The 12,743-nt window shown below is 45.7% G+C and overlaps 1 protein-coding gene across 2 annotated transcripts in view; it reads left to right on the top strand.

The window, feature by feature from the left end:
* The window catches only part of SNX31 (sorting nexin 31), a 71,404-nt gene that overhangs the window by 36,329 nt on the left and 22,332 nt on the right, over positions 1 to 12,743 (top strand). The window contains exons 6-9 of one of the 2 annotated variants that reach the window (XM_058698699.1): positions 1,459 to 1,549; positions 2,509 to 2,596; positions 6,330 to 6,399; positions 11,717 to 11,809. In XM_058698699.1, coding sequence (XP_058554682.1) covers positions 1,459 to 1,549; positions 2,509 to 2,596; positions 6,330 to 6,399; positions 11,717 to 11,809 — 342 coding nt within the window. The remainder of the gene's footprint in view (positions 1 to 1,458; positions 1,550 to 2,508; positions 2,597 to 6,329; positions 6,400 to 11,716; positions 11,810 to 12,743) is intronic. The other variant, XM_058698700.1, reaches the window with a different exon arrangement.

The raw sequence follows: 12,743 nt of genomic DNA, 5'->3' as shown, positions 1-12,743 counted from the left end.
ACCTAGTAAGACTGCCTCATGAGGCACTTTACAGATCTCTGACAAGAAAAGTGCCCCCTTGGAGCCTGGTGTTTGTACGACTGCCACCTTGAGAACCCAGAGCCATGGTTAAAGCATCAGCTCACACCCCTGGCTGTGGAGGTGAAATCCTCGAGTGTTGCAGAGGTGATCTAGTGAATTCAGAGTGTGCAAGCAAAGAAGTCACGCTGCAGCCCAGGCTTAAGTGGGGGGCGAGGGTGGGTGAGGAAGGGGAGAATCTGTGGTAGCATGGACATTCCTGCTAAGGAAAGGTGAGTGAATATAAAACATTATGACGTTACAGCCTCATGACCCGCTGGTAGAAATGAAACCGTGGGTGTTGAAATGAAAGCCGTTTGATGTAAAGGTCAGGAAGGAATAGGAAAGGAGAGCAGCCTGTGCCTGGGATCCGAGGTTGCGCTGAGCAAATGGCGTGTAAATTAGACTTGACCGTCACAGGAGGCGCCAGACAGAAGGGGGCCGGGGCGGGGGGCGGGCAAAGGTGGCCAGTAGCTTGTAAACTTTTCTATGGCAGCCAGTTGGCGGGAAACGTCCCTTCTCTGAGAATCCAGCCCGCAGGAAGGTAAATTGGGGTGAGGGCCCCAGGGGCAGGTATCACAGAAGGACAGATGTTCGTGGAGAATGGCTGGTGCCCTCCGGTGGATTATAACGACCAAACTATCTGGGAGATACATCCCTGTCCCAGGTGGGACAACCAGCCTCAGCGGAGGCCAGGTTCATGTCCATAGTGTTGGAGCTGATTTTTATTTTCTTCACTCTAATTTTTTTGATTTCTAAATTTTCTAAAATCAATGTTATCATTTTTAGATTCAGAAAAGATTCCCTTTTTTTAAAAGTTTTTATTTATTTATTTTCGAGAGCGAGTGTACTTGGGGGAGGGGCAGAGAGAGAAAGGGAGACAGAATCCTAAGCAGGTTCTGAGCTGCCAGCACAGAGCCTGTTGCGGGTCTTGAACCCACAAAACCACGAGATCTTGATCTGAGCCAAAACCAAGAGTCAGCCGCTTAACCGACTGAGACACCCAGGCGCCCCTGGAGAAGATTCCTTTTAATATCTGCAGCCCATTAAAGCACTTTCTATTGATGTTTACAGGCAATTTCTTTTTTTTTTTTTTTAACATTTATTTATTTTTGAGACAGAGGGAGACAGAGCATGAGCAGGGGAGGGTCAGAGAGAGAGGGAGACACAGAATCTGAGACAGGCTCCAGGCTCTGAGCTGTCAGCCCAGAGCCCGATGCGGGGCTCGAACTCACGGACCGCGAGATCATGATCTGAGCCGAAGTCGGACACCCAACCGACTGAGCCACCCAGGCGCCCCTACAGGCAATTTCAAATTCTGCATATCATGGTAAGCATGGCGGACACTCTCCCAACTCCCCCCCCCCCCCACCCTTTTCTTGTCTTTGTTTATTTCTCAAGGTGGTGTCACACAAAATTGGACTGTGTCAGGAGCTCTTGGGCTACTTTGGCCTCTTTCTCATTCGGTTTCGCAAAGAGGGCAAGCTCTCTGGTAAGGAAAGAAGGAATGCAGGGCAGCTGGGAGATGGGGTTGGGCAGGTGTGGGCACGTGCTCAGCCCAGGGGATGCAGGAGATACCGCCGAGTAGGGGCGACGCGTGGTCCCTACTACTGTTCTCAGTAGTCCCTGGATCAAAAGTTGGGGGATGGGCGGTTGTGTCTGTGTTCAGGGTGAGCTGGGGATGAGCCACTCCAGAAAGCTAGCATGGACCACAGCAAGATGTCAGGCCCTTACCAGTAACTGCACTTGGTCTTGTGCCTGCCTTGGTCCCAGTCCTAATGTCTGTCTCACCTTTACCCTTATGGCCTGGCTGCTGGCCACCAGCCATGCCCCGGCCTCCCTCTGGAGTGCTGGACTTCGGATGTCAGGACATCCCATCACGCTATCGCTTCTCCTCGTTAAGGAATGTTTGCTATAAAATGTGGATGCCATAAATAAGTTCTCAGATTCTTAAAAAACGCAAGGAGTTAGTGAAAGACGACAGTGTGGTCCACATGGCTTTTGCTTTCCTCTACAGTGCATTTCTAGATATTACAAGCTATTTAGTTGTGAAATGGTATCAATTATCTGAATGCCATTTACACATGTTCTCAAGAAGCTGCAGGGAAGTGGTTTTGAGTGGGAAGTTAAGGGGTTTGTGTGTTGGCTTGACCACTAAGATCTGTGGTGCGCTGGCGAAGGCACTAGACCTCTCTGGACCTCGGTTTCTTCATCTGTATTGCAGTGGAAAGTACCCCCTACCAACGGTGCTGCTGTTTTATGAGGGTGAAATGCTATTTATCATTTGGATGAATTTCAGAAAGTTAAAAATTACATACAAATGCGAGAGAATGTGATCAGGGTGATTTTATTCTTTCCAATGGCAACGCTTTATTTTCTCATTTCGAAGCCTCTGTATGTAAACTGTTTGTGCCATTTCAACCAGGAAGACTCCCTTTCCCCTTTCTCTAGTCATGAAAAAACTGGCGGACTTTGAACTCCCTTATGTGAGTCTCAGAAGTGCTGGAATGGAAAACTGCAAGGTTGGACTCCGGAAGTGGTAAGCATTTGCGGTGATGGTAGGTATTTGAGGATGTTTTCGGTTCCCGTTGAGATTTTGTCAGTCTCACCGTATCAGCTCACCACCTAACAGCTAGAGAGGGACCAGGAGCTTGCGGAAGGTTGAGAGGAAAGCAATAAAGAAGGGAGAGTGGGGAATGAACCAGAGTATTTGTCCTAAAGAATGGGATGTTGAAGATAACTCCCACTGGTCTCCAGTAAGTACTTGAGGGATATTGTCATGAAGATGGTGGCCCTGAAAGTAAGTCTTGAAAAGCAAGTGCTGTTGGGGTGGGAATCAAAGCAGGAATTATGGGAAATGGCAGGTCATGGGCTTGCTTTGGAATGGATTATCAACTGTACTAATTGAAGGAATTTATTGATGATTACAAATAGGTGCAATTCATCTGTTGCACTGTGGTGTTCCCTAAGGGCAAAGGGTGGACTCAGACAACTTGCAGTGAATTTGAACTCTTAAGTATTTGGCTTACATTCTTAAAGGACTCCAATAACAAATGCGTATAAACCAGGGCCAGCCATGTTCGTAGACTGACTGAACACCTTGCAGAAAATACTATCCTTTCCCCCAGAAACAAGAAGCCCTATGGAAAGCGAACGAACAGAAAATAACAAGAAGCAGGACACTTCTCTCACCCCACCCTGCCCCACATATATCCTATAATCTGTAGTCTCCAGTGTTCATTACCATGGCTGTATTGGGTTGCTTCTTTGGTTTACTCTCTCCCAGCCCAGCTATTCTATAATCTGAGCACAGAGAGTATTAAAGAAAGGCATTTTGTAATCTAGGAATAGTAGTTATCTTGACCTCATGATGCCTTGTTTACAGTGCCAGTCTGTGGTTTTGAATTTTGGAAGGACATTCCTGGCAGGGCTAGAAGTTCATCTACTGCTATTCAAAAGTATTCTGAGAAACTGTCAAAATCTGTGGGATGGAACCGTAAAAAGGCGAAAAGGAAAAACCCTTAGCAGTTCCATCTAGGTGTTTCTAGAGTAGCTGTTCTTCTAGAAGCTGATGAGTGTAACAAGTGGCTGAGCATGGTCGTTCCTAGGGTCAGAGTATGTGAGTCTAAATCCCAACCAACTCACTGGGTAGCTGAATAACCTTAGCCAAGTTACTCAAGCTCACTAAGCCTCAGTAAAACGGGAATAATAACAGGAGTCTAGCTCATATGATTAGTGTGAGGGTTAAATAAAGTAATCCCACATGCTCAACAAATTTTGGTCTTGTTTCTTACTGTTATATTGAAGATAATAATAATTATAATAACAATAACAGCAGGAATCCCTGAGGCTTAGACTGCTTTGCTCATGGACTCTCCAGAGAACTTGAGATCAAAGGAGACATGAGGACTCTGTCCCTTACCTTGAAGCCTTAATTGGTAATTGGGTTTTGCCCAGGTCTTCATTAAATAGGTATATTCTATGGGCACCTGGGTGGCTCAGTCGGTTAAACTTCTGACTCTTGGTTTCAGCTCAGGTCATGATCTGGTGGTTCTTGAGATCAAACCCGATGTTGGGCTCTGCACGGACAGTACAGAGTCTGCTTGGGATTCTCTCCCTCCCTCTCTCTTTGCCCCTCCTGTGCTCACGCTTTCTCTTGCTCTCTCAAAATAAATAAATACAACTTAAAAAAAAATAGGTATATAGTAGATCATCAGCGTAAGATAAAATGTCCTTCACACACCAGCATCTCGGATCCAGGCAGATGGCCTTTGCTAATGGGAACTGGGAAGGAAGGAGGCCCTCACTCCAGCTGTTAGAGCTGAGGGTCAGGTCACCCGAGGGGAAGAGCCTGGAGTAGGATCCTGAAGGGACCTGGTCATCTGTCCAGGAAAAGTCTGAGTGGGAGCAGGGAGGCCAGCTTGGCTGCCGGGAGCTGTGGGATTCCCAGCAGGTGAGGCATTCCAGCAAACATTAGCCAGAGTTTTAGGGATTTTTGTGTCTGTGAGTTCTCTGGTGCACCTCTCCAATTATGGTACGGTTCCTTCCAGACCAGAGGGAGGCTGCCCTGGCCTCTCAGAGCCCCAAGTGTGGGCTGGGTCCGGGGGCTCTCTAGCTCAGATGCAACAGTTGCTATTGTCAGTCACGGAGAACAGGGTGCCTACGCCACGTGGGCAAATGAGCTACATCGGACATAACTGCGCATGCTTCTCCCCACCCCCCAGGAGGGAGGTGACCTTCAAGTACCATTTTCATCCTTTCCTAGTCCATGCCAATCCCATTGGTCTCTTAACCACACTCTCGTAAGTGCAGTGATTCGGCTTACCTCTGCCCTCAGATTGGTTTAGACCAGCTGTGGTGCGCCCTTTCCAGACCGTTTCTATCAATTCTTAGCAGCTCCTGTGCTCATACAGGAACTATGATTTCAGTTTAGCCTGGCGATTCTGGGCCCATTAGACAGACACGGAGCCCTGCTGTTTGCAAGTCACTTTGCAGAGTGGCAACTCCAAATAGGACACAGCCCCTATGTACCTGGTGCTAAGATCAACTTGATGAGAGCAGTGGTCAGGATGACTTTGGAGTGCTAAGGAAGCATAGAGGATGAAGTGGAAACCGTGGGGAGTGGGGACTGGAGGGGGGACACGAGGAGCCCAGGAGAGGCAGATGAGGCAGGGACGGAAGCTGGTAAGGGCACTGGTCTTCCAGGCAGAGGAGAGGAGAGAAAACATGGTTGGATGTCGAGTGCGACGGAGGAAGGTGGGTAAGAGACGGAGCTGGAAATGAAAGCTAGGTGTCCCCTGACGGGCCGGGCTGTGGAAGGGAGCAAGATGAATGATCTAACTCCTGGGACTACGACAGTCCACAGGCTACTCAGGAAAGAGCCCTCAGGTTAGAACGCAGAGCCTGGGATTGAGGGGACGGGGCTGACGCGGAGGGCCTGACAAAGGGAGCAGTTCGGGCGACAGATGAGAGCAGCCTGGGTACAGGGTGGTGATGCAGGTGTGGGTTTGGGGCAACGGCGACACCAGGTACTATGGGGTGGGGAAAGGGCATGCGCACTTGGGGCCCGACAGTGGGGCGAGTGTGAACAGGGCCATGGGCCATTCTCCCACAGCTTTATTGTTTGGCATCTTACTCTCAGAGCCCACCAGACAAGAGCTTACAGTGTAAAGAAAGTAGGAGACAGAAAAAGCTAGGTGAGTAGAGGGCTGTTAGAAAGGGGGGCTCGTTTAAATATTTTTTTAATGTTTATTATGTTTTTTCAAACTTTTTTTTAACGTTTATTTATTTTTGAGACAGAGAGAGACAGAGCATGAACGGGGGAGGGTCAGAGAGAGAGGGAGACTCAGAATCTGAAACAGGCTCCAGGCTCTGAGCAGTCAGCACAGAGCCCGACGCGGGGCTCGAACTCACGGACCGTGAGATCGTGACCTGAGCCGAAGTCGGCCGCTTAACCGACTGAGCCACCCAGGCGCCCCAGTGTTTATTTATTTTTGAGAGAGGAGGGGGGAGGGGCAGAGAGAGAGAGGGGGACAGAGGATCCCAAGGCAGGCTCAGTGCTGACAGCAGAGAGCCCAACTCGGGGCTCAAACTCATGAACCGTGAGATCATGACCTGAGCTGAAGTCAGATGCTCACCCAACCGAGCCACCCAGGTGCCCCAGTGGGGGCTCGTTTAAAGCATAGGGGGCCACCACCTCAGACAGCATGTGCTCCCAGGTGTGCCCATCGGCTGTGTCATATGAATGAACTTAATGCTCCTGAATTACACAGGTACATGGACCCATCCCTCGACTCCATGCTGATGGACTGCACAGCAGCCGTAGATTTGATCCATATGCAGGTAAGGGTGACCGAGGACTCTCAAAACACCATGTGTTATCGACCATTTGGGATGGAAACCATTAAAAAAAATTGTAATAGTTAAGAATTCTACCTCCATAACTAGAATAGGCAAATTCACAGAGACAGAAAGTACAATAGAAGTTATTAGGGGCTCGGCAGCAGGGAGTTACTGTTTAATGGGTACAGAATTTTTGCTAGGGATGCTAAAAAGGTAGGTATGAGAGTGTTCATGGTTACACAACTTTATGATTGTTTTTAGTGCCACTGAATTGTACACTTAAAAATGGTTAAAATGAGGGGCGCCTGGGTGGCTCAGTTAAGCATCTGACTTTGGCTCGGGTCATGATCTCACGGTTCGTGGGTTCGAGCCCCATGTCGGGCTCTGTGCTGACAGCTCGGAGCCTGGAGCCTGCTTTGGATTCTGTGTCTCCCTCCCGCTCTCTGCCCCTCCCCCACTCACACTGTCTCTCTCTCTCTCTCTCTCAAAAAATAAATAAGCATTTAAAAAATTTTTTAAATAAAAAAGTGGTGAAAACGACAAATGTTATATATAGTTTACTACAGTAAAAAAAATTTTTTTAAGAAATAGAATTTAGAAAGAAAAAAAATTCTACCTCCATTTTAACCACCTCTCTGAGTTTTCTAGGCCAATTTACATGAGTCTAGAAAGGTTGTCCCTGATAATCTAAAGCCACATGTGTTCCCATCTCATTTTAGCATAATCTTTTTACCTGAGCCAACGAGTAGCATACTTGCCTCCAGGGCCTGCTTCATGGGCACATAGCCTGCTCAGAAGAACCCCACAATTGTTTAATATTTTGCTGTTGCCATCTTGATCCTTAATTTTGGAACAAGAGACCTCACATTTTCATTTTGCATTAGGCCCTGCAGATTATGTTGGTGGTCCTGCCTACCCCTACCCCCTAACCCCCAGAAAGTACATTGAGAGTTTGAGAGTTTGGCCTCCTTTTTTTTTTTTTTTTTTTTTAAGGTTTATTTATTTTTGAGAGAGAAACAGAGTATGAGCCGGGGAGGGGCAGCCAGAGGGAGACACAGAATCCGAAGCAGGCTCCAGGCTCTGAGCTGTCAGCACAGAGTCCGACGTGGGGCTCGAACCCACGAACCTCAAGATCATGGCCTGAGCCAAAGTCGGACACTTAACTGACTGAGCCACCCAGGCACCCCTGGCCTCCTTTCCCTTCCCTGATTCAGTGGTGAAGGTTCTGCTACGTGGTGGGGCGGTCACAGATGCTGCCTCTGTGATACCTCTCCATTTACCCCCCACCTCAGTTCTCCTGCCTCACCAGCCCCCTGCCACTACATACACTATGATTCTTCATGGAATGGGAGTTATCACTTACACAGAGAGGCAAAGACAGAGTGGCAGTTTTCCCCTTTATATTCATAAAGCCAGAAATGACCACACTTCCAAATTTTCTTATAAAGCAACCACCAGGGGCTTTACGTGCCCAGGGAGAGGGAACTGCTCAGTTTTTCACTAAGCTCTATGCAAAAGGACTGCCTGGCACAGGCCAAGAAGAACAGCTAAAGGCCAGAGGAATCACCAAATGCCTCAGAAGAAATAAAAGCAATGACCAGCCGGGGAAGGTCGGCATGGCCGGTTCATGCACCGTGCACAACTATCACAAGGCCCTGTGTCATAACTTAACTGGCAGTGTTTTTCCTTAGTGTCTCACAAAATCATGATATCAGAATCAATGAGGTCTTCAATTGGACAAGCTAGAGCATCACTTGTGTCTATATCTCCCCCACTAGACCACCAGCCCCATGCAGGGACCTTGGCTTTTTCAGCACAGGGCAAAGCACCTGGGTGGGTGACCGAGCAGTCACAGGGAGCCCAGCAGCCAGCATGTCAGATAAGGAGTCACAGCCTAACTGCCCATTTCTCCTTATGTGACTTTTTAACAGGCCAAGGCAATCTAATAAATCATCTTCTCAAAGCTCTCCAAAATTCTAAGGAGGCAAATCAAAACATCACATATTGGATGGGCAATGGTCACCATTGTAGTTTCATGGCTAGTTTTGAGTTCATTTCTCGTCATACTTGGACCCATGTATAATCATGCTGAGTGTAATTAAAATCATGTTGTGTGAATGGGACCATACTTTACCATTTTACTCGTTTACCGAGGCTCATCGCCGTCACACCCTTGCTATTATAGTGCATTATTGGTTGCATCTGGTCTGTTTGAAAGCCCGTCCTTGGTGGAGGATGCATCGCCTAATTCTGATATTGTTCTGGTGGGAAATAGTCTTTCTGGCCTGGTGGTGAGAAGAAGGAACCTCCAGCATCACCGTAGGCATCGTATCTGTCTTCAACGAGGAGTTGTAAACCAGAGAGAAATGGACGGTGTTTCCTCTGCTGATAGCTGGGAAAAAAGATGGCTTCCTGAAAAGCGCACGAATAGCAGTTTTGAAAATGCATTCTGTCCCTTGCTCTGTCACTGGCTGTCTCTCTGTGTGACCTTGGGCCCGCCGCTTCACCCTTCCGAACTTTGAACTACAACGTCCCCCTGTTAAGCGATGAGACGGAAGGAACGGTTTCTAAGTTTTCTCTCAGCTTTACTAGACTGTTATTCAAACCACAGTTCTTCGCTTGCAAAGTCTTCAAAAAATTATAGTTGATGTTATGATTATCTGTGCCCTTATCATCACCATTGTTATTACTGAATCCAAGTGGAGGTACCAAGAAGTCAGCTCCGGGGAGTCAGGACCATAACTCCTGCCTCTTTGGGGGAAACTTTTCTCAGCTCCCCTCGAAAGAAAATGCCTTCCTCCCTCTCTGCTCCTGAGGTACTTGTTTGTACCCTCCATTAAGGGTGCTACTCACCCAGCCATGTAAATATCATTTACATATGTATTTGCCTAACTAGACTCTGAATGGCCCAGGGCAGAGACTGTCCTGGGAGCTTAGGATATGTGAATAAGTGAGAAGCAATCATCCTTTAAAAAAATTAATGCAGAATGTTCTTATGAATTCTTCTGATAAACAACAGTGCCATCATAATTATTAAGGGAAACGCTTTTGATTGTTCTAAAGCAGCTGTGCCCCATGAATGGATGTCCCAGGAGCCAATTGGACTCCCACACTGTTTCCCTTCTTTTATTTTCAATTTGAGTAGTATTAACAAAATGGAAGGTGGTATATAAAAGTATAAATGTCTGGGTTTTCTAAAAAATACCGAGGCTTGGTCAATTCTGGGCCTGCATGTCAGCACCACTGGCCTATGTGGTAACTTTGTGCAAATTAGAACAAGGTGTCCCTTGCTCTAGGCAGGCTAACCCCGTAATAGGGCTCATGGCTTGGTGAAGGGAACATGGGCTGACCGTTAGCTTCCCCAGACCGTCACAGCCTGGTGCCCTTGAACATGGCCCGGTCTACTCACACAGCCTTGGCCTAGCTGTGCCATGCCTCAGCCAGCTAGAGCCCGGTACATGCCTTGCTCCCCACTTCTCACTGCTATACCCTCTGCAGGGGTGCTGGGGCATGTGTGATTGAAGCTCATGAAATCCATGGCTTAGGTGATTTCACTTGATTTTTAAAAATAGGTTCTACATAACTTTCCAGCAGCCAGTCTTTGGGGAGCCATAGAACTGAGTAGAGCCATCTGTCTGAATTGGATTCTCTCATGGTTAGAGTGAGATACTGTATGTGATGTATTCGATGACTCGCGAGCCCATAATCAGGGTCAAATCTTTTCAAAGGTAGTGAAACAAAAGCAGTTCTGTTCCCGCTGATGCAGGACATTTAAATCTCTGTATCTGAGAGTCCCAGGTCCCCTAATGGCAAATGACATATCTTCAGCTACTACTTACTCGTGATTGCTGTTTACCTTCTTTATTTAGCTATACTTTCTCTTTGATATCACTGCTGAGTGATAACACTGCCGAGTCCTTACAGGGCTCTAACATCAAGCAGAATTCAGGAAAGGAAAGGTTCTAGATGTCTAGGTCCAGTTTTGAGAACAGTTGGTGACCAGGGGTAAGTCTTGGTGTGCATAGCCGCCTACATACTCAGAATTCAGTAGCTTGGGCATAGAGAGGAGGGTACAGTCGCCAAATCAGGGTTTTAACCCAACTCGTGCCACTTATTGCTGGGTTGTCTCGAAAGCCATAACCTCTCTGGACCTCAATTTACCCATCTATAGGATGAGGGGAATGTTCCTATCCCACAGACAATTTGCAAAGCTGAGAGAACCTATCTAAAACAGGTTCTCAACAAATATTTGTTATTTTTCTTTCTCTTCTCTAAACCCATTTCCTTGTCCCCCAACCTAAACAGCAAAATCAAAACTTTACTCATCTTTTCATTCTCCTGATGGAGATCAGGCATAACCAGTGGAGCACAGAGACTTACATTCAGACCAAGGTATAAATGAGTGCCTGACTATTGGCAAAGAATTATTAAATGTTTGCTGTATGTAAGACCTTGGACAAGATACACTGAGGGGAAGGACTCAAGGTTTTCTCTTGAGAGGTTAACAGGCTAACTGAAGACCAATGGAAAACTTTCTGAAAGCCTGATAAATAAAAGCAACACAGGCTAATGGTACCAATTTAAATCCCATCGGCTCTACATGGAATTTCCGGTTTCCCCAAATCTTTGCCAGCCCTGAATATTATATATATATTTTTAGTCTTTGCCAAGTTGAGAGGCAAAAATAAATAAATAAATAAAATAAAAAAATTACCGATTACTAGTGAGGTTGAATATAGATTTGGAATTTGGAATTCCTTTTTGTCAATTGCCGATTCATATTCTTTGTCCATTTTCTTGTTGGGGATATTTACATTTTTCCTATTGCTTTATATAAATATCAACTCTTTTCCACATATGATGCGGTCATATTCTCTGGTTTGCCATTTGCTTCTTAGTTTTGTTCTTGATGGTTTCTATGCATAGAAGTTTTATATTTTCATGTAATTATATTTTCCTTTGTTATGACACTTTGATTCTGTATCTTAAAAATATAATCCTTACCTCAGAATCAGATTTCTTTTCCTGAATCTTTTTTTTTTTTAAACATTTAAATCTTTATCTAGATTTGTTTGATTGGGTGGTGTGGGGAAAGAGGCTAACTTTATTTTCTCTCCCAAGTGTGGCCAGCTGTCTCCAAACCATTGAACAATCTCTTCCTCCACCCACTAATTTAACAGTCAGCTCTATAACATGCTAAATCCTTATACATGTCCACTTGGCTCTGTTTTTATAGCCTTTCATACATGAGTGTGTTTTTGTCAGATTAGCTCACTTCTGCTAAGGTTGCTAATCTTACAACTTCTGTCGCTTTAAGGCACTACAGGACATTGAACAAGAATGGGCCAAACCCACACAGGCGCAGAGGCAGAAATTAGAGGCTCTCCAGAAAGAAGACAACCAAACAAAGGTGATCAAATATCGCACCAAGAGAAATCCCTTGGAGGGGAGTTAAAGAAACATATTGGAATTGAGCTGTTTCTTAATTTGTAAACCCATCAACTGCTAAACATGGGGGTCTTTTAAAAAACGAGAACACCATCATTAATTTTTCTGATTCTATTCTTTAAAGATTCTGAAAAGCACAGACGATATATTGTGGTGAACCCTTTGCCAAGTTAATATAGACCCTCAGCATTCTTTTTAATGACCACAGAGTATTGAGTTTTATAGTTGTCATTTAGCTAACCAATTTCTTATTATTGGAAATCAGGTTATTTCCAGTGTTTGCTGCTATAAATCACTTTGGCAGTGAGCGCCATGAGGCCCAGGACTGTGTCTAATTTAAACAGACCCTGTGTGTTCCCAACACCTGGTACAGTTCCTGGCTGAAGGTCCCTGAGCACTGCGGCCGGCATCCTCTGTCTTTGAGTACATGCTCCATTATTTCTTAGAATATATTTCTAACAGTCTGTTTCTAAAGCTTCCTTAAAGATGGTACCAACTCACACACCCCCCCGTCCCCAAGCAGGGAGACGAGTCTGACAAACGGCATATTTTAACAGAAGAAATGGACCCTGCTTCATTGTGTTGTCTTCTTTATTCTCTAGGCTTTGCCAACATTCACTCACTGAGTGCAAACCAAGTCCAACTAAAATTTAGAGGCCTCATTTATACCCACATTGCTATAGAAAGTAATTCTTCAAAAGCTCAGATATTTTGAGAATTTTACTGACAGGCAGGAAAAGAAGAAAAAAAAAAAAGGAAAAAGCATATACTTCCACGATATAATATTTTCCTTCCTTGGTATTCCACCTCAGCTTTGTCACAAAAAGTTTGGAGTTCAATTTCTCTGTGTATTTGTAAATTTTGACAATTACAGTGTTTATTTTGAAGGATAGATT

The sequence above is a fragment of the Neofelis nebulosa genome, chromosome 14, assembly GCF_028018385.1.
Source record: "Neofelis nebulosa isolate mNeoNeb1 chromosome 14, mNeoNeb1.pri, whole genome shotgun sequence".
In the NCBI taxonomy this organism is placed as follows: domain Eukaryota; kingdom Metazoa; phylum Chordata; class Mammalia; order Carnivora; family Felidae; genus Neofelis; species Neofelis nebulosa.
The sequence above is the reverse complement of the archived record's forward strand: the minus strand, read 5'-3'. Positions and strand labels throughout refer to the sequence as shown.